This window comes from Trematomus bernacchii, unplaced genomic scaffold (genome assembly GCF_902827165.1).
Source record: "Trematomus bernacchii unplaced genomic scaffold, fTreBer1.1, whole genome shotgun sequence".
Lineage (NCBI taxonomy): Eukaryota > Metazoa > Chordata > Actinopteri > Perciformes > Nototheniidae > Trematomus > Trematomus bernacchii.
The window spans coordinates 2246754-2267816 of record NW_022988043.1 but is presented as its reverse complement, the minus strand read 5'-3'; the positions used below and the strand labels follow the sequence as shown (position 1 = coordinate 2267816).

Genomic DNA, 21063 nt, shown 5'->3' with positions numbered 1-21063 from the left:
AATCGTCAACATGATGATAGTATATTGCGCGCCACTTCTGCACAAGATTTAGCGTCCAGTCAAGCCATAGACAAGATCATACAACCACTTCCGGTTAATACCTTCAAAATAAAGATATACTTACTGTGACAAGCCAGGGGAAAAGTCATCTTAAATCATACTAGTCCTTCAGTATCGGCCTTTGAAAGTATATCACCTACATGTCATTATTATTTACTTGTTCTTCTTGCTGTTGTTATCGCAGCATTGCTTGATGCTTGATACCTGCAAATTAAGTTTTATGAAAAACAGTCGCTTAGTGACGTATTATTAAGGGGACAGAGGGAGGGTTGTTTGAAAGCAAAGAGGCAACTTCTGTCAACATGTTTTAAATAAAACGACCTACCTGAGTCGGTAAAATGCCTTATCTTCCAAATTAGATGATACTAATGTTGATACATTATTGCCTTCTTGAGACTTTTAATCTGAAGGTAAACAAACTTGAGATGCTAGCTTACTGTTAGCTAGCTGCTGCTCTCTGTGTAGCTTCTTGGACTATTCTTTCCGTTAAATGGTGACCCACTGTGCCACAAAATAAGGTTATTTCTTGACAGCAGGTTAACACGACCTGGCAACATGGCGAGCGTGCATGAGAGTTTGTATTTCAACCCTATGATGACGAACGGAGTGGTCCACGCTAACGTGTTTGGGATCAAAGACTGGGTGACTCCGTATAAAATATCCGTCCTGGCGCTGCTGTACGACATGACTGCGTCTAAAACCACTCTGCCCGAGAGAAGGAGGCTTAACAAACTCATCCTACCTTTGCAGCAGGTTGGTTTTATAAATGTGTTATCTTGCATACCTCTGTGTTGTGGTGCAGGTGTTTCATAGTTGTTTAAATTATAATACTGGCTGCTTATTCTTATTGTGATATGGACCTTGAGTCTGAAATAAAGATTGAATTGAATTGCAGTACCCAACATCTGTAACAAGAATGTTGACATAAATCTATATACTTATAAACTAGGAAATATATAATTTACTACTGTCATTCTGCAGCTACTTCATTACTTCTTCTATGTTTTTATAATGCTCCTACTTATCTTTTTATACTTGAAATTTGTAATTATTTATTTTATATATGTTATGTTTTAATTCAATTGTTATGTGTGTGTGTGTGTGTGCTTTACTAAATAGCCTACTGTTCACTTGACTAAATACTGTTACAGTTTGTATTTCTCTCTATTAGTACTGTCTCTTTGCTGTAACTATGTACATTTCCCCTGTGTTGGACTAATTAAGGAATGCTGATTCTGTACCTTGTTTGTTATCAGGGTCCAGACCTGACTCTTGGCCAATTCCTGAAGACTGTGGAGGAGTGTTGCCCTCAGACTGCTTATGCTGTCAAACAAAGGTACGCTGCTTCCGTCTGAAACACTGGGAATTACTTCACTAACAGGTAATGCTGTAACTTTGGTAGAAAGGGTCACCAGGCTACTTAGTTACTGGTGCTTTCATTGTCTCTTAAGTTTAAGAAATTGTAGCACATACTTTTGATGTAGCATTTGGTATGGCATCTAGTGAAATGATAACCAATCTGTTAGATAATACAATATCACAATAATGTTAAAGTTTGGACCTGTGTAGATGCTGAGGGTCTTTTTCCTTCAAAGGCTGCAGGAAATGGCAGATGGAGAGCTGAAAGACATGGAGTACTTCTTTTCTACTCTTCCCACTCCATTCACTGCTTTTGATTCTGAGGCTTATAAAACCAGTGTTGTAGGTGAGTAGTACAAAGGATTTCTCAGCTTTTTAAGGGATACTTTGGTTTTATTGAAATGGGGTTGTATAAGGTAAAACATTTTATTGTAGTGACAGTCTAACTTGTTTTAGATGTAATGGAGAATCAGGCCGGAGTATATTTTAAGTGCATGCTTTATTTAAAATATCTTCTGTTTCTCCATGGATCGCATACAACATTCATAACATTTTGATTGTCCCTTTAAATTCTGAATTGTCTGTGTTATTCTCACTAAGAGGTTTTGCATTCATTTGTTTCCCTCCTATTTTTTAGGTCTTTTTATGAGACACATGCTTCTGGCCTACAACAAGCTGTCTTTCAGTCAGGTCTACAAGCTGTACAAGTCCCTGCAGCTCTACTACCACAGTCACTACGCCAAGCCTGCTGACGGGCGGGTCAGTTTGCCGGCGCTGGTCGCTGACGACTCAGACATGGACCTCACCAGCACTGAGGATACTGTGGGAGACCGGATAGACAGAGAGGAGCTGGACACCCCACTGCATGAGTCAGAGCTTCGGTAAGTGGATTATAAATTGGGTTTTGTCCTAATCATTGGCACCTACTACTATAAATGTATTCACTGTGTGTCTGCGCAATGTGTTCAGATTACTAACTGGTCAAACTTCTGATCAGAGGGATTTTAAAAAGCTGATCTTGTGTTATTTCTGCCCCACTGTAGGAATGACAATACTCCAAGCAGTGGCCCTCTGTCACAGAAACAAGCTGAGTACTTTCTTGCAAGACAGGTGAGATGTTAAATCAAGAAACTTTATCTGACTGTATTAATGCATTCTTGTTTTAATTTGTAGATTTGCCACAATAGATAATAAATGAACCAGGCATCAGCATCCTTTGTTTAACCTAGATATGGTCATATAGCACCTTAGGGTTCTTACAGTGTTTTAAAACATCTTTCTGCAGGCTTATCTTCTGAAGAACGATGAGAACAAAGCTCTAAAGCCTGCTGCGCTGCAGGAAGAGCTCAACAACATGCTGAAGTTTAACCCGGACTTTGCTGAGGCTGTGAGCTCCGTCCTCTCATTTTATTCTACTATGTCAAAAGTCTTCCATAGCGGGATTATCTTTTGTATCAACTCTGTGATTTTCACTCTCTCCTCAGCATTATTTAAACTACCTGAACAGCATGAGAGTCCAGGACATCTTCCTCTCCGCCCACTGTCTCTTACATTATTTTGACCGCCTCATCCTGTCTGGTAATGAAGGAAAGAGCAACGGGGACGAGGGCTACGGCCGAAGTCTCCGCTACGCAGCTCTCAACCTGGCTAGCCTGCATTGTCGCTTCGGCCACTAGTGAGTACAAGAACTGGTGGAGTCTTAACAGTGAACATGTTCCAAAAACAGAGTATCTGTAAACATGGCTAAAATGTGGCTTGTGGCTTATTTTTAACTTGTGATGTGTGCCATTTTGTAAAGCACTTTGAGCTGCACATGCTGTATGAAAAGTGCTATATAAATAAAGCTTTATTATTATTATTACAATATCTGCTCTCCATTAGTCAGCAGGCTGATCTGGCTCTACAGGAAGCCATCCGCATTGCCCAGGAGTCCAACGATCACGTGTGCTTGCAGCACTGTCTGGTAAAATATGTTATTCTACACAACTATACGATAATACTTTATTGTGAGATAAAGTCAGATTTTTTTCTTGCATCACGATTTTAATGCAGATTTGATTTGGAAAAAATTCTATTTAACTTCAGAAATGCCTAGTGCATAAAGAGTGCTTCAGTCTAAATTAAAGGTGGGACCCTCTACAACAGTTTACATTTGCTGTTCAGCTGGGGTCAAATATTTAAGAAACTAGGAAACAGACTTTAACATAATACGGCTATTGTTATTAATTTACTTCATGTGACTGATGAACTAAATGGTTAATTATGTCTGAATTTAATATGAGTGTACCTTATTTTACTCCTCCCTGTCTGTGTGTCAGAGTTGGCTGTACACCCTGGAGCAGATGAAGGGATCTGACAGCACGGTGCTGACGGAGGACTCCGTGAAAATGGCTGCCCATTTCTGCCTGCCAGTGAGTGCCACATAAGCGCTGTAATAAGAATGCCTTTATTAAAGTGGCTGGCAGTTAATTCATTATGTTTTAATTGCCTTGGCTCAATTTGAAAACCATTCAGCCAAATCCTGATCACAAAATGCTGTCATCTTAAATGTGAGCATAACATAAGAAACAAATATAAACGTCTGTACGAAACTGCTTTGTTAATTAGAATTACAATTATCTCAACTTTGATATATGTTCACCTCTGAGTTTGAATTTTGTTTTGCATTTTTATGAAATGTTATTATTAAATAATTCTGATTAATGTGAACACAAATTCATCCAAGTAGTTTGCATGTTATTCTTGTTTGCAATGTTGAGTAAGAAAGTCATTTTTAAATCCTTAATATATAGGAAGCTTTTAAATAAAAAAAAATACAGCAAGTTAAAACAGAGCTTGCCACACATAGCAAAAAAAGCAGCACAGAATGCATCCTTCATCATTGATTGTACACATCTTAACCAGATCTTTGCATAGGTTTTATTTTGACGTGTTGTCCACCACACTGATGATAACCCTCTCTGCTGTAGTACCTGGCCTCTCTGGGCATTCAGTCTCTGGTCCAGCAGGGGGCGACACAGGGGAAGACAGCCCACAAACTGATGGACGCTCTGAAGGACACTGACATCCTGCACTGGAAGCACAGCCTCTCGGAGCTGATCGAGATCAGCCTGGCCCAGACTACGTCCATATGGAGGATGTACGGCAAGAGGTCAGGCTCTTCAACTCGCTCCCCCCTGACACCCATTTGTCAGTTGTGTTCACTTACAGTGAACTGCATGCTCGCAGGCAACCGTCCCTTCACTCGCAACAAATCATCTCTGTGAAACACGCCTGAAATGTCTCATGTTTTGACGCATGGATTAACGTTTATCACATCTAATGTACAACACAAACTTGTCTTGAGTATAAAAATACATATTACAAGTTAAGGTGTAAAAATACATGATTCAGGAGCAGCCCTTTTCCTGTGTCTCGTGCAGCACCATGGCTCTGCAGCAGGCCCAGCTGCTTCTCAACATGAGCAGTCTGGAGCAAGTCAACTTCGGGGTCCAGCAGAACAACACGGAGGCGTTCGCTGTGGCTCTTTGCCACCTGGCCGAGCTGCACGCTGAGCAGGTAACACATTTAATTCGATCTCGTCCGTCTGCTTCCTGCCCTGCTCCAGCACATCCATTAGTCAGGTGACCCGACATTGAGGGAAAGGTGATAAACATGGATCAGGTCTTCCTTACAGCTCCCTGACTTCAACATGTCTGTTTGCTTCTGTTGCAGGGCCTGTACTGTGCCGTTTCAGACATTCTCCAGCATCTGAAAGAACAGTTTCCTCCTCACTCCCAGCATGCAAAGGTGCGTTCTCTTAACCCTACTGTAATATTCAGGGCAGACATCAGTAACTGAAGACGTTGAGAAAAAGTGTTAAGGCTGGCCAGCAAACTGTAACAAACACAAAGTTGTAATGCTTCTATTAAATGAATTTGTTAGGCTTATTTTTAAACCAACAAAATGTTTGCTTCTTGCCTTACTTAGATAATGTTTAATGAATGCAGGGAGAAATGCACATCTTTTTTCCATTTGACCTAGTTTGTTTACACTAAATGGTTCATGGGGATTGAATGTTTTTCAGTTTTGAAGTTGTCTAACTGTCTACTATTAACATTTATATTAAAATGAATATAATGATTTAATGTACTATATTTAAATATGTGATTTAAAAAAGGTTAAAGCACACTAAATAACAGGAATCTCCCTAAATCCGAAGCTTACGATGTAATGATGACAGTTACCGCTATTTTACAGCGTTATAATTTGTGTATTTTAAAACAGGTGTCAAAAGTCAGATTTCATTATTTAGGTCTTAAGGCATGTGGGAGACGTTGCTTTATTCTTGAATGCTTGCATAATCCATGATAAGAAATGTACTAAATAATGATATTTTTGTTATTTTTACCTCAATCTTTAATTCAGCTCTGGATGCTGTGTGATCTGAAAATCCAGTTTGACAGACACATGAACGAAGGGAAATACCATTTGGCAGAGCCACTAGTCACAGCCATCTCTGCCTTAAACAAAACAGAAGGTCTCTACAGGTAACAGCAAGACTCTTTATTCTAACAATGGCTGTCGCTAACGTTTGTATTTTGTGTCGGAGCTGTAACAGTGTGTTTTCTGACAGGAAAGCTCAAGTTCTGAAGGCTCTGAACCGCAGCACTGAGGCGTACAGCGTCTTGCAGCGGCTGCAGGTGCACTGTGAGAGGACTAAATGCACAGAGGTGGTCATCAGGTAGACACTTTATCCATTCTGATGTGTCCTGGAGTGTAGAGGACAGCGAACTTACTTCAACTTAGCCTACATTCTCTTTTTATTTATGCAATTGAATTGACTCACTTATTTTAGGGCTACCATAACTATTTAATGTATGACGTTCAAGCTTCGGTATGAGCTGCATTTTCTTCTTGTGTGCGTCATGCCCTTTTCTGTCTCATACAGAGTTATGCTTTCCACCGCTGAGCTCCACTGGGAGTCGTGTGGCTTCTCCACAGCTCTCCCTCTCCTCCTGCAGGCCCTGGCTCTGGCCAGGCAGCACCACCTCCAGTCCCTGGCCTCAGAGACCATCCTGCACCTGGCCTTCACTCAGGTCATTCACAAGAAACACATCAAAATGTTCCCACATACAAATCACAAAAGCATTACAAAGCATTACAAAGCATTGCATTACGGCTGGTGTATAAAATTAAAAAAAATACAACATGCTTGCTTTCTTTAGGTGGTGCAAAGCTATTTTATTTGTAGAGCATCAAGGTAATTGCTTTACAGGAGCATAGAATTATATTAAACTTGATGAAGCTTCTTACATTTGACTGCTCTGTTTTTTCAGCAGGATTACAGAAAAACTAAAACCATTTTCAATTAAATGTTTTCATAGGGTGAGGCATAGGCCAAGTAAGAACACATTACATTTTTGAGCGGATTCAAATCACGGGGAAGATACACAAATTATTTTTCACTTACAATAACATGGCAAGAATGGGCATAAGTGCTGCATTTCATAATTAAAAGAAAATAGTTCCTATATGTGAATATTCACATTAACACAGCTATCAAGTTGATTTTTAAATGTTTTGAGCAATAAAATCTCAATGTTGTTCCAAAGTAAATACTCAAAGCTCATGGACACATCAGTCAGGAAATAACCTTTCAACTGGAAAGATGTGACCAGCCCAGGAGCATGTGAATGCACCATTGGCCTTGGCAGATGTTTTTGCTCTGAGTGCCGTTCTAATTGTCTCTGTTTTCTGTCTGCAGCTGATGTTGGGAGTTCCTGAGCACGCTCTGAGTGTTCTGCATGAAGCCATCGAGCCTGTTCTGGCCCACGGATCGGTCATGGACAAGGGCAGAGCCCTGCTGCTGACCGCACGCTGTCAGATGGCGGTGGCTGGGTTCAGGCCAAATGGACAAGGGCAAGCAGGTAACTGACCACTTCGCAGTACATCTGATCTCATAGACATTAAATTAAGGTAGAACAGATATTACCATTCAAAGAAACAGAGCAGCATGCACTCTCAGTGGGCTAGAGCGTTGATCATCAGATCAAGGGGCGTTTGGGGAACACCAGTTCGAAACCCGCCTCGGCCGCCCACTGCGTCAGGCCGTTGTGTCCTTGGGCAAGACACTTCACCCTAATTTGCTCCTGTGGGTATTGTCCACAGTAATAACTGTTGCATGTCTAATATGTGTAAATATGTGCCACGCCCACTTCCGTTTTTAACGTAAACTCCCCCCACTTTAACTTTCACGTAAACGAACGAAACTCGCTACGCATATCTAAGGTGCGGAGACGAACAAAAAAGCGTTTCTCGTCCTCCGCGCAAAATCTATCTTCTCCCAGGGACTTTATCCGTACGACTAGAAATTCGTCGGGTAGCATCTCCAGACATGGGCAATTCAAAGTTATCACGGAAGTTTTTTTCTTTCGCACGGCGCAGCCGTGATTTGGCGCCAAAGTTCGCGTTCGCTCGATGCTAGGCCCATCAAACGCCATGGAACACGATGATGTCATAACTCAAACTGACATGCTCACAACGCCACCAAACTTCACATGATGGTTAACACTGCGGCCCTGAACAGCTCTACGTCAAATTTTATGTTACTTAATATGGCATTACCATGGCAACGAATCCCTCACCATAAAACACGGTGTCGCTGTAACTCCAATGGACACGGTCCCATCGTCCACCAATCTTCACTTTTATATCACCGGTCCATGCCTCAACAGCTCTACGTGAAATCTGAGATCTCACCGTATGCCGTTTCCATGGCAACGCATCCCTCGCCGTAAAACACAATGTTGTCTTAAGTCAATGGAAAATTGTCCAAACTGCACCAGACTTCAGATGGTGGCTAATGGTCCGGCCCCTGAACAGCTCTACGCCAATTATGGGATGTCATCATATGCCGTTTCCATGGCAACGCATCCCTCGCCAAAAAACACAATGTTGTCTTAAGTCAATGGAAGATGATCCAAACTGCACCAGACTACGGATAATGGCTAATGGTCCGGCCCTCAACAGCTCTACGCCAATTATGGGATGTCACCATATGCCGTTGCCATGGCAACGCATCCCTCGCCAAAAAACACAATGTTGTCTTAACTCAATGGAAAAGGTTCCAAACTGCACCAGACTTCAGATGATGGCTAATGGTCTGGCCCTCAACAGCTCTACGAGAAATCTGAGATCTCACCGTATGCCGTTTCCATGGCAACGCATCCCTCGCCATGAAACAGTGTTATCTTAAGTCAATGGAAAATGATCCAAACTGCACCAGACTTCATATGATGGCTAATGGTCCAGCCCTCAACAGCTCTACGCCAATTATGGGATGTCATCATATGACGTAGCCATGGCGACAGATCCCTCGCCATGAAACACTGTGTTGTCCTAACTCACTGGAAAAACGTCCAAACGGCACCAGACATCAGATGATGGCTAATGGTCCGGCCCTCAACAGCTCTACGCCAATTATGGGATGTCATCATATGCCGTTTCCATGGCAACGCATCCCTCGCCAAAAAACACAATGTTGTCTTAAGCAGGGGCGTCGCCTGGACCTGAAAACATTTGGGGCTTAGCCCACAGTGGCGGCGGCACTACAGTGGAATATTCTACTGCAACACTCCCCACACGCACACACAGTACACCCGCGACTGTTACAATGTGAATGACACAAGCACACGTTTATTTCCATGCAACTCTCCGATTGGTCTGGTGTCATGCCTCTGTTGCATTCACTGAACACGGGAAATTACAGTGCTGCCGTCCTCTCTTGTGTCATGATGAGGTTCACGTAAAGCACGGTTAATGTATTATATTATTGAGGGAGAATTGTCCGGGGCTAGAGAAAAAACATTCGGGGCTCAAGCCCCGGATGCCAAGGCCAGGCGACGCCACTGGTCTTAAGTCAATGGAAAATGATCCAAACTGCACCAGACTTCAGATGATGGCTACTAGTCCGGCACTCAACACCTCAATATGACAATAGTGAGTTTTCCTCTAAAGCTGTTGCCATGGCAACGCATCCCTCGCCGTTAAGCATGATATTGCTATAACTCCTGTGTAAATGGTAAAAAAAGTGTTCAAACTTTACATGTGTGCTAACGGTACAGCCCTAAAGACATATATGTGTCAGTTTTGAGATTTCGTCAAATGCCGTTGCCATGGTAACAAAATGGTCGCCGTGAAACACGGTTTTCTCATAACTCCAGTTAACATGGTCCAAACGGCCCAGAACTTCACAGGTTTGATAACGATGCAGCCCTCAACACATCTAGGCATATTATGGGGTGTCATCAAATGCCGTTGCCATGGCGACAGATCACTCGCCATCAAACACAATGTTTATGATACTGCTGTAAATCCCATGTACGTTGTCCGATCGGCCTGAAACTTTCCACGTTTGCCAACGTTCGAGTCCTCGAGACACCTAGACACACACCTCGACGTGCGGACAACAGCCTGCGGAGCGTCGAAGACCCGCTCAACGCTGCTTGCAGCTTTAATTGTTATTATTATTATTATTAGGCGCCACTTTCAACCTTCTTCTCCAGTAGGACTCAGATGAGGGTGTACTCTTATGTGTGGCTGTGAACATTTTTTTTTATTATGAAGGGCAGACCATCTATTTGTATTTTTTTTTTTTTTTTTTTTTAGAAAGGGGCAGGTCATATAAGATTTTATTCTTCTCCCTGCTCCTTTTCGCTCAATGGTGTGTAGAGACATGTTTTGTTGGCAATTATTGTACATTTGGCTATGCTTACCATGAGCGGGACAAATAAAAATGAAATGAAATATCCCAACCAATCAGCTACTGTTGTGACTTGCACAGTGGAGCTTATCATGTTTGTTAGATAATGGGCCCTGCAGTCCCGCCACTTTGGATCAACAGGGACAGTGAGGGGGCTTAAAGTCTCTTGATACAATCTTGGCCCCCATTCCCTGTTCAATGAAGCACTATAAACAAGATTGGATAACACTGTGGTCATCATCTAGAATAGGGGTCACCAACCTTTTTTAGGGTGAGGGCTACTTTAAAAAAATAAAACAAGTCGGGGGCTACTTTTACTTTTCTTTTCTTTTTTTGCGGTGTATATATTTAGCACATTTTAACATTATGATATGCTGACCTTTAACCTTTGTTTGCTGTTTGGGTCTGTGGGACCCGTTTGCAGTGTTTACTAAAAGAACATGTTTGCAATCTAATTATTTTAACCTGCTTTATTTGGGGGTGGACGGGCCTCACCTCCTCCAGGGGGGTCCTCACCTCCTCTAGGGGGGTCGGGGGGCATGCACCCCCAGGAAGATTATTTTTTAATGTTGAAGTGAAATGCATCAATCTGGAGCACTTTGAGCACAACATGAATTGATGGATACAGCTCTCAACACTCAGATGAAAGAGAGCTGTATACTTTTCAATAATCCAAACGTCTTTAGAATATGATCACAACCAATAACAAATCATTTAAACTGGTTTATTCTTATCTTATGTTACCTAGTTAGCATTTTTTCTTTTTATGTATGCTTATTTTACTAATCACTCCCCTTTCAAACTGTTTTTTGATTTGTTTTACTGTCCTATAGTACACATTGGAATGATTTCTTACTTTATCTATATTAAATAGATAAAGGTATGCTCTCCCTAGCTCTCTCTCTCTCCCTCCCTCCCTCCCCCCCAGCTCTCTCGCTCTCTCTCTCCCCCTCTCCCTCCCTCCCTCCCAAGCTCGCTCGCTCTGTCTCGCTCGCTCACAGAGGCTGTGAGCTCCTCCGTGGCGATCGACGGCTTGCGTTAAAAAAAAATAATAAACATATTTTTAAAGTGGGGGGACACAAACGGGATTTCGAAAAGTGGGGGGGACATTTCCCCCCTGTCCCAGGTGGAAATTACGCCATGCGTGTGTGTGCGTCAAGTGCAATAAAGATATGCAAGTTGCAACACACAGAGTAAAACTCTGCCCCCCATGTGTTGTATAGGCTGGCATGATAGGCTGTTCAATGGGGCTGATGTGTTGTGTAGATTCTGCCAGAAGGAAAATCAGCGGGGAGGTGCCACATTGCTTTTCTTCCAGACTGCAACGCTCGCTGGTCCCGCAAATCAAGCAAGAACGTGATTGGTAGATATTAATTTTGGGGGTGGGGGGAGGAGGGGTGTTAGATAGATATAGAGTTGTAGTAAGTAGATAGAGTTCGCTATGATTTAGGTTTCGTTTATGCATAGGGTAGATTCTTTTAATTACATTTCCTTTTTTGTTTTGTGTATTTTATACATTTTGGATTTGCTTGGCGAGCTATTTTTAGAACATGCCCCGCGGGCGACTCACGTTGCCTCTGCGGGCGACCAAGTGCCCGCGGGCACCGTGTTGGCTACCCCTGATCTAGAAGTTAATAATGAAAAATAATCAAACTGAGTTCTTAGAAGTCCATTCAAACACATTCGACAGCTGTAGTAGATACTGTATCAGGTCACCATTGTCTTTAAATGCTTTCACACCTCAGGGGCAGATACGCCATGATTGTATCACAATATCATAGCTAATCACATCTCTGTGGTCTTGTATCTCATAGCATCTCTAGCTCTGATGTTTAGATCTAACTTTGAAAAGGGTGATGTTAGTTTCCCCTTTTTATGTTTGCATACAGCACACAAAAACAAACAGGTTTTGGACCAAACTTCTACACAAAGACAGAAAAAAACATTTATGTACATAGAAGATTTGGATATAAAAAGAGATTCAAGTAGAAACACAACACATATTCTGTAGTACCACCAAGGTACAAGACAGCATATGATACTTTATGAAGACTCCTGTACTTTTACTTAAGTAGGATTTTGAACACAGGAAATAATTGCTCATATTACTCATTAAAAAAAGTATCTTTGCATTCATGTTTGATACTTTTAATCACAGTAAGTCAAGGATCTGAGTACTATAACTACACAAACCATCTTAATTTAATTATTTATTTACTTTTTGTTCAATGGCAACTTTCTTTGGACATGCAGCTATCTGCAGTATTGTGATGGCTCATTTTTCTCCTTGACCTTTTTGAATATTTGAACACAAGCTTTCCCTACCTTTCCTTAGCAAAGAGTTTTCAATTGTTTAGGATTAAGACTAAAGATTTAAGAAATACTTTATAAATCCACAAGGGGAAATTACATTTGTCCCAACCCTGACCCTTTTCACTCTGTTGTTATTGACATGACATCACACACATACTTTAACCACACTCTATTCATGTTTTGGTAGCCAAGTGCATATACTGGTATGATAATTATATTCTGATTCTGATTCTGATAACTGTTTTTTTTTTTTTTTAAATCACATGACTGAATGTTAACCAGCGTTTTCAGTCATTAACACTTTGGTTTAAAGCATCATACTCATTCTAAACAACTTTTTTAACTAGTTATTGGAAGCTGTGGGGAATTAAAGCAGAAGACATGAGCGGAGAAGTATTTTGCGTTGGCTCTTTCCTGAACTTCAGTTTTTGGTGCTCCCATATCAACTGCTGAACTGGATGGTTAACTTTCTGCTGAGAAACACTTGACCTTTGTTATAACAAAATAAACAATCCATGGAATCACACGGCTAAAAATCGATAGTTCTCTTGCAGCTGCTGTGTTGCAATAATCAGATACACTTACACAAGATACAGAATTGTTGGGACACTAACACCCATACCATACATGTCAATCTGAATTAAAAGCTTGAAATAACACAAGATAAAGATTACACAAGATGATAAGTGAAAAACAAGTTAAGGTTTAGCAACCGAAAGAAGTGAAACTTACTTACAGAACTTTGTGTTCCAAACCAGAAGCCATCATGCCAATGGCAATGATCTTGTTTTTGACTGATTCAACATGATGTTTTGTGTCAGAGAACAACAAACATGACATGGTTCTGTTACACGTTGGTAGCTTAAATACAAATACAAAATATTTGAGATTATGCAAGGGAAGGCCATGTGGCAAGACCAACCTGGTCTCACCAGAATGCGTGACTCCACCACGACTCCTTAACACCGCAGTGCGTGGTGGAGTCACGAACTTTGCTACATTTACGTGTCTGCACCACGCAAACAACCCCAATGTAAAGTGAATGAGGTTCCTTTGTCCTTAACCCTAGCCCTGAACAGCTCTACGCCAATTATGGGATGTCATCATATGCCGTTGCCATGGTGACAGATCCCTCGCCATGAAACACAGTGTTGTCATAACTCGATGGAAAATGGTCCAAACTGCACCAGACTTCAGATGACAGTTAATGGTCCGGCCCTCAACACATCAATATGACAATAGTGAGCTTTCCTCAAAAGCTGTTGCCATGGCAACGCATCCCTCGCCGTTAAGCACGATATTGCTATAACTCCTGTGTAAATGGTAAAAAGTGTTCAAATTTCCCATGTGTGCTAACCGTCAAGCCCTCGACACACATATATGTGTCAGTTTTGAGATTTCATCAAATGTCGTTGCTATGGTAACAACATGGTCGCCGTGAAACACGGTTTTCTCATAACTCCAGTTAACATGCTCCAAACGGCCCAAAACGTCACAGGTTTGATAACGATGCAGCCCTCAACACATCTAGGCGTATTATGGGGTGTCATCAAATTCCGTTGCCATGGCGACTGATCACTTTCCATCAAACACAATGTTTATGATACTGCTGTAACTCCTAAATACATTGTCCGATCGGCCTAAAACTTCCCACGTTTGCCAACGGCCGAGTCCTCGAGACATCTGCCTGACGTCGACGTACGGACAACAGCCTGCGGAGCGTCGAAGACCCGCTCAACGCTGCTTGCAGCTTTAATTATTATTATTATTATTAGGCGCCGCTTTCCACCTTCTTCTCCAGTAGGACTCAGATGAGGGTGTACTCTTATGTGTGGCTGTGAACATTTTTTTTTATTATGAAGGGCAGACCATCTATTTGTATTTATTTTTTTTGTTTTTTTTAGAAAGGGGCAGGTCATATAAGATTGTATTCTTCTCCCTGCTCCTTTTCGTTCAATGGTGTGTAGAGACATGTTTTGTTGGCAATTATTGTACATTTGGCTATGCGTACCATGAGCGGGACAAATAAAAATGAAATGAAATATCCCAACCAATCAGCTACTGTGGTGACTTGCACAGTGGAGCTTATCATGTTTGTTAGATAATGGGCCCTGCAGTCCCGCCACTTTGGATCAACAGGGACAGTGAGGGGGCTTAAAGTCTCTTTATACAATCTTGGCCCCCATTCCCTGTTCAATAAAGCACTATAAACAAGATTGGATAACACTGTGGTCATCATCTAGAAGTTAATAATGAAAAATAATCAAACTGAGTTCTTAGAAGTCCATTCAAACACATTCGACAGCTGTAGTAGATACTGTATCAGGTCACCATTGTCTTTAAATGCTTTCACACCTCAGGGGCAGATACGCCATGATTGTATCACAATATCATAGCTAATCACATCTCTGTGGTCTTGTATCTCATAGCATCTCTAGCTCTGATGTTTAGATCTAACTTTGAAAAGGGTGATGTTAGTTTCCCCTTTTTATGTTTGCATACAGCACACAAAAACAAACAGGTTTTGGACCAAACTTCTACACAAAGACAGAAAAAAACATTTATGTACATAGAAGATTTGGATATAAAAAGAGATTCAAGTAGAAACACAACACATATTCTGTAGTAACACCAAGGTACAAGACAGCATATGATACTTTATGAAGACTCCTGTACTTTTACTTAAGTAGGATTTTGAACACAGGAAATAATTGCTCATATTACTCATTAAAAAAAGTATCTTTGCATTGATGTTTGATACTTTTAATCACAGTAAGTCAAGGATCTGAGTACTATAACTACACAAACCATCTTAATTTAATTATTTATTTACTTTTTGTTCAATGGCAACTTTCTTTGGACATGTAGCTATCTGCAGTATTGTGATGGCTCATTTTTCTCCTTGACCTTTTTGAATATTTGAACACAAGCTTTCCCTACCTTTCCTTAGCAAAGAGTTTTCAATTGTTTAGGATTAAGACTAAAGATTTAAAGCTCCCATGTCATGCTTTTCCGGTTATTACCCGTCCCCTTGTGTGTTATGAAGGTTTTTATGCATGTAAACGGTGTGCAGAGTCAAAACCCTCAAAGTACACCCTGTAGCGAGTAAAACTCTAACACAGAAAATACCTCCCCAAAACGCCTCGTTGGAGATACGTCACTGGCCATTTGAGTCTTCCATTTCGTTCCGGGTACGGCATGATGTCAAGCGGTACCCGGAACGAAATGGACCAATCCCGAAGAGCCGTTACGTTACGTCCGCGGAGCCGTTACGTTAAGCCCCCGCTGATTGGTCCAAATTGACCGATCCACGGACTTCCTCACACACACATCTGTGTGCAGGAAGCAGGCAGCTCAGCTGATTTCTCCTCCCTGGCTGCAGGCTGATAACAGACAGTTGGGATCGCGTCAAAATTCTCTCTGCAGACCCATTCTCACAGCGTTTATCAACCTTTTTCTTACTCAATATCAAGCCACACTTATTGTTTTTACTTCGGATGTGAGTTTGTTTGTGCTCAGGATGAGTTTGGCTGTGTTTCGCTATGTATCCTAAACAAGGAAGCAACACCTCCACGGAGCTCAGCGCGATTCACAACGTCCCGACCAATCAGAGCACACTGTGCTCACAGGGAGGGTGGGGGCTGGAGCTTTTGGAGCTACAACGAGCCGTTAAAGGCAGATAGTGAAATTCAGTGAATACAAGTAGTTTACAGAGATGCTGTATGAGAAACCAATGTGAGTTTGGAAAAATGCACAGTATAAATCTATTTTAGTATACCTCAACAATGGAATTATGATCAGTGGAAATGGCCATGACACCTCTCCTTTAAGAAATACTTTATAAATCCACAAGTGGAAATTACATTTGTCCCAACCCTGACCCTTTTCACTCTGTTGTTATTGACATGACATCACACACATACTTTAACCACACTCTATTCATGTTTTGGTAGCCAAGTGCATATACTGGTATGATAATTATATTCTGATTCTGATTCTGATAACTGTTTGTTTTTTAAAAAAAATCACATGACTGAATGTTAACCAGGGTTTTCAGTCATTAACACTTTGGTTTAAAGCATCATACTCATTCTAAACAACTTTTTAAACTATTTATTGGAAGCTGTGGGGAATTAAAGCAGAAGACATGAGCGGAGAAGTATTTTGCGTTGGCTCTTTCCTGAACTTCAGTTTTTGGTGCTCCCATATCAACTGCTGAACTGGATGGTTAACTTTCTGCTGAGAAACACTTGACCTTTGTTATAACAAAATAAACAATCCATGGAATCACACGGCTAAAAATCGATAGTTCTCTTGCAGCTGCTGTGTTGCAATAATCAGATACACTTACACAAGATACAGAATTGTTGGGACACTAACACCCATACCATACATGTCAATCTGAATTAAAAGCTTGAAATAACACAAGATAAAGATTACACAAGATGATAAGTGAAAAACAAGTTAAGGTTTAGCAGCCGAAAGAAGTGAAACTTACTTACAGAACTTTGTGTTCCAAACCAGAAGCCATCATGCCAATGGCAATGATCTTGTTTTTGACTGATTCAACATGATGTTTTGTGTCAGAGAACAACAAACATGACATGGTTCTGTTACACGTTGGTAGCTTAAATACAAATACAAAATATTTGAGATTATGCAAGGGAAGGCCATGTGGTAAGACCAACCTGGTCTCACCAGAATGCGTGACTCCACCACGACTCCTTAACACCGCAGTGCGTGGTGGAGTCACGAACTTTGCTACATTTACGTGTCTGCACCACGCAAACAACCCCAATGTAAAGTGAATGAGGCTCCTTTGTCCTTAACCCTAGCCCTGAACAGCTCTACGCCAATTATGGGATGTCATCATATGCCGTTGCCATGGTGACAGATCCCTCGCCATGAAACACAGTGTTGTCATAACTCGATGGAAAATGGTCCAAACTGCACCAGACTTCAGATGACAGTTAATGGTCCGGCCCTCAACACATCAATATGACAATAGTGAGTTTTCCTCAAAAGCTGTTGCCATGGCAACGCATCCCTCGCCGTTAAGCACGATATTGCTATAACTCCTGTGTAAATGGTAAAAAGTGTTCAAATTTCCCATGTGTGCTAACCGTCAAGCCCTCGACACACATATATGTGTCAGTTTTGAGATTTCATCAAATGTCGTTGCTATGGTAACAACATGGTCGCCATGAAACACTGTTTTCTCATAACTCCAGTTAACATGCTCCAAACGGCCCAAAACGTCACAGGTTTGATAACAATGCAGCCCTCAACACATCTAGGCGTATTATGGGGTGTCATCAAATTCCGTTGCCATGGCGACTGATCACTTTCCATCAAACACAATGTTTATGATACTGCTGTAACTCCTAAATACATTGTCCGATCGGCCTAAAACTTCCCACGTTTGCCAACGACCGAGTCCTCGAGACATCTGCCTGACGTCGACGTACGGACAACAGCCTGCGGAGCGTCGAAGACCCGCTCAACGCTGCTTGCAGCTTTAATTATTATTATTATTCTATTTTATGACTCATCTATATCACAGGTCTGTGTAGCTGTGCACCTTCTTTATAAACTCTTCTTGTTGTCTCTTTGCAGATTTTCACTTGGCGGGTTTGGCCGTTGACACGCTAAATGAGGCAGCAGGCTATTTCTCCAAGCTGAACTGTAAGGAGCGGCTGCGGGACGTCCACTACCTGCAGGCCCTGCTCCACCGCTCCCTGGGACAAACCTCGCACTGCCACAAAAGTGCGATGCTCTTCCGGCTGCTGGACCAGGAGCTGCAATCCCCAGCGCCTCCAGTCTCCATGCGACTGTAACTTCATCCTGTCCAACAACCAACAGGAGTCATTCTGGCTGAAAAGGACACAGCACCTCCTCTCGCTCCTGAGTTGAGTACCTGCTGCGCACCTCTAGATGGTGACAAAGATCTGTCCTCCTCTGTCAGCACTAAAACATTTCATTTGCAAATATTTAGGCAATTGTGGAACTCTTTGCACGCAATGCCTGGGTAATAATTAGAGAAGACAATGTCAGTAGTCATATACAAGGCTGAGTTACCGGTAGTCCAAAAATAGATCCCTCGTCTCTGCACTCTTGTCCGGGTACAGATTTGAATGGTGGCCTGATGATAAACATTTAACATAGCGTGTTTAATAACACTTCAACCCCAGCAACACTCCAGGATTGTCAGACAGACATAACATGCCTCCCCACAAAAGGTTGAAAGTGTATCGGGTGCTGTCACGGCTGTGCTGATTTACCCGCCGCTTCATGATGAATGAAGGTAATATCACAGTTAGCCACAAGATGAATGTGTTTCTGTGGCCAGGATAATTCATATTCCGGCTGAAGAATACAGATGAAGCTGGAATCCGAAGGAGAAAATCGTGACCACATTTATAATGCAATAGCCCTTCGATGACATAACACCAGATACTATCCGTATTCCACTCACGTCTGTCACAATTTGAGATAAAGACTTTTTGTATGATGACATTACATTTAGGTGGCCTGACGGGCTTACTGGCTGCTCTTCTTTTAGGAAAATAAACGACTTGTTTTGTCTTATTTGGTTCTCAGTTCATCTGGCTCAAGTAGGAATAATTGTGATGGGTAATGTATCTGAGAACATCTCTCTGTGAGAGTGTAGTAACAGTTTTTTTTTTTTTTTAAAGGAGCCCTATTCTGCTTTTTGGGGCTTTCCCTTTCTTGTAGTGTATGATATAGGTTTCTGTACAAGTGGAAATAGTTGCTGCTCAAGCATCTTTAAGGAAAGTAGAGCCCTCGACAGGAAATGTCTCTTCTGTCTCTTTTATCATCTGTGCATGCTCCCTGAAACTGCCATGTTTGGTCTCGTGTCATTCACTGGACAAACGGATAGATAACAGCGGTGCACAATGAAAGCAGGCCTGCTTTCTATGTAAATATCACTCGTCATGTGATACTCCACACTCTCACCAGTCAAATCTTTTCACTGTTGCTTGTTGTATTCTGGCTTCAGTCCCCGGGGCCAAATGGGGCCTGTTTTTAAATGATTGTCTAGATTACAAATAACTGTGTACAGTACGTGGGCCAGATCAAAGTTTAGGATTAACTAATGTTCGTTATAACACACTACCAAAGGAATGTGTGTGTTAACAAAATGCGGAGTGTATTGCATTAAGAGTGTTTATGTTCGTTGTATAGTTTGCTGAAGTGGGATTCAAACCACCTATTCTTATTCATCAATTTGCACAAAACCATTTATAGCAGAAAGCTTGCTATTTGTGTTTTATTTGAGTGCTTTTCATTGCAGCAGAGGAATTTACATGAGAAAGAAAATATCTACTATCTTAGAGATATTGCGTTTCCTTTAAAAAACAATCAGATTTCTATTTTTTTAAAGCAGCTTAAAATATTTTTGAGCTTAGAAAAACTTATGAATTATACAAATCTGACTCGTGAGTGAGCTTTGTTCCCATTGGCCGCATGTTGTTGGTTTTTCATTTTCTCAACGAGCACACATGAGTGGAGATATTTACCGAGTGCTGATTGAAACTCACCAGACAGTGAAAGTAAAACAGGGTCAGTCTCTTCGGGGGTCATGAGTGCTGTACAAGTTTTGTTTACAGTCCAATGAGGAAAACAATTAATTCAATGTATGTTCAAGTGCTGAAACGGTGAGTTAATTAAGTTAGTCAATAGACAAAGTTAATTGACAGCAAATCGTATAACCAGTGAATCTTAATTCCCCAAGCGAAACATTTATTAAGCCTGCTGCTTTTATGTTTTTACTGTTTGTGCCCTGGACTAAATGTATTTAAAGGTCCCATGTCATGCTTTTCTGGTTATTACCCGTCCCCTTGTGTGTTATGTAGCTTTTTATGCATGTAAACGGTCTGCAGAGTCAAAAACCCTCAAAGTACACCCTGTAGCGAGTAAAACTCTAACACAGAAAAGACCTGTCTATGCTGCCCCAGAACGCCTCGTTGGGGATTTCTCTTTTTCCATTGTTTACTTCTTGGGTATAGTGACGTAACGTAACGTCCGCGGAGCCATTATGTTTGGACCAATCCGCGGACTTCCTCTCACACACACACACTCAGCGGGACGTTGCGAGGCTCGCTGCTGCGAGGAGCGGGACACACAAACTCCCAGCCAGGCTGCGGGTGTGTGTGTGTGTTTCGGGCTAGGTTTCGCTGTGTCTCGCTGTCTCGCAGACGGCCACTGGTCTCACAGGGAGGGGGGGCAGGAGCTCCAACAAGCCGTTTAGGACAGAGAGTGAATACACATACTATACAGAGATGCTGTATGAGAAACCAATGTGATTTTGGAAAATTGCACAATATAAATGTATTTTAGTAGACCTCAACAATGGAATTATGATCAGTAGAAATGGCCATGACATGGGACCTTTAAGTTAAGGGAAAGGATTAGGCAAGAAATTGACTATGCCAACCCTTAAGATTTCAGTCCTGGTTTCTTTAGAATTTGTATTTGAGTGAAAACAATGATTTACCAGTCTTGCTGTAAATATATATAATAGAACATGTTTGGTTAACCGCATTGAAATCACAAGCACCCTGTTT

General features: G+C 41.6%; 1 protein-coding gene across 2 annotated transcripts; it reads left to right on the top strand.

Moving 5' to 3' along the window:
* The first annotated feature begins 324 nt into the window (after positions 1 to 324).
* Positions 325 to 19063, top strand: anapc5 (anaphase promoting complex subunit 5). Of its 2 annotated transcripts, XM_034118602.1 has the most exons (18): positions 325 to 470; positions 594 to 813; positions 1317 to 1396; positions 1656 to 1765; positions 2057 to 2300; positions 2463 to 2529; positions 2705 to 2806; positions 2904 to 3094; positions 3301 to 3382; positions 3738 to 3830; positions 4389 to 4570; positions 4842 to 4977; positions 5134 to 5208; positions 5827 to 5948; positions 6035 to 6142; positions 6350 to 6497; positions 7166 to 7328; positions 18092 to 19063. In XM_034118602.1, the coding sequence occupies exons 2-18, from the start codon at positions 616 to 618 to the stop codon at positions 18310 to 18312; spliced, it is 2322 nt and encodes a 773-aa protein (XP_033974493.1). In that variant the 5' UTR covers positions 325 to 470; positions 594 to 615; the 3' UTR covers positions 18313 to 19063. The 2 variants fall into 2 exon arrangements, with proteins under 2 accessions (XP_033974493.1, XP_033974492.1); XM_034118601.1 differs by having other exon boundaries at positions 325 to 813.
* The last annotated feature ends 2000 nt before the right edge of the window (positions 19064 to 21063 follow it).

Bases quoted from the DNA above. Each gene is read 5' to 3' on its own strand.
- anapc5 (XM_034118602.1), top strand. From the start codon at position 616: ATGGCGAGCGTGCATGAGAGTTTGTATTTCAACCCTATGATGACGAAC. The intron at 2,301-2,462 runs GTAAGTGGATTA...GCCCCACTGTAG, and splicing joins CTGCATGAGTCAGAGCTTCG to GAATGACAATACTCCAAGCA. The intron at 3,383-3,737 runs GTAAAATATGTT...TCTGTGTGTCAG, and splicing joins TGTGCTTGCAGCACTGTCTG to AGTTGGCTGTACACCCTGGA.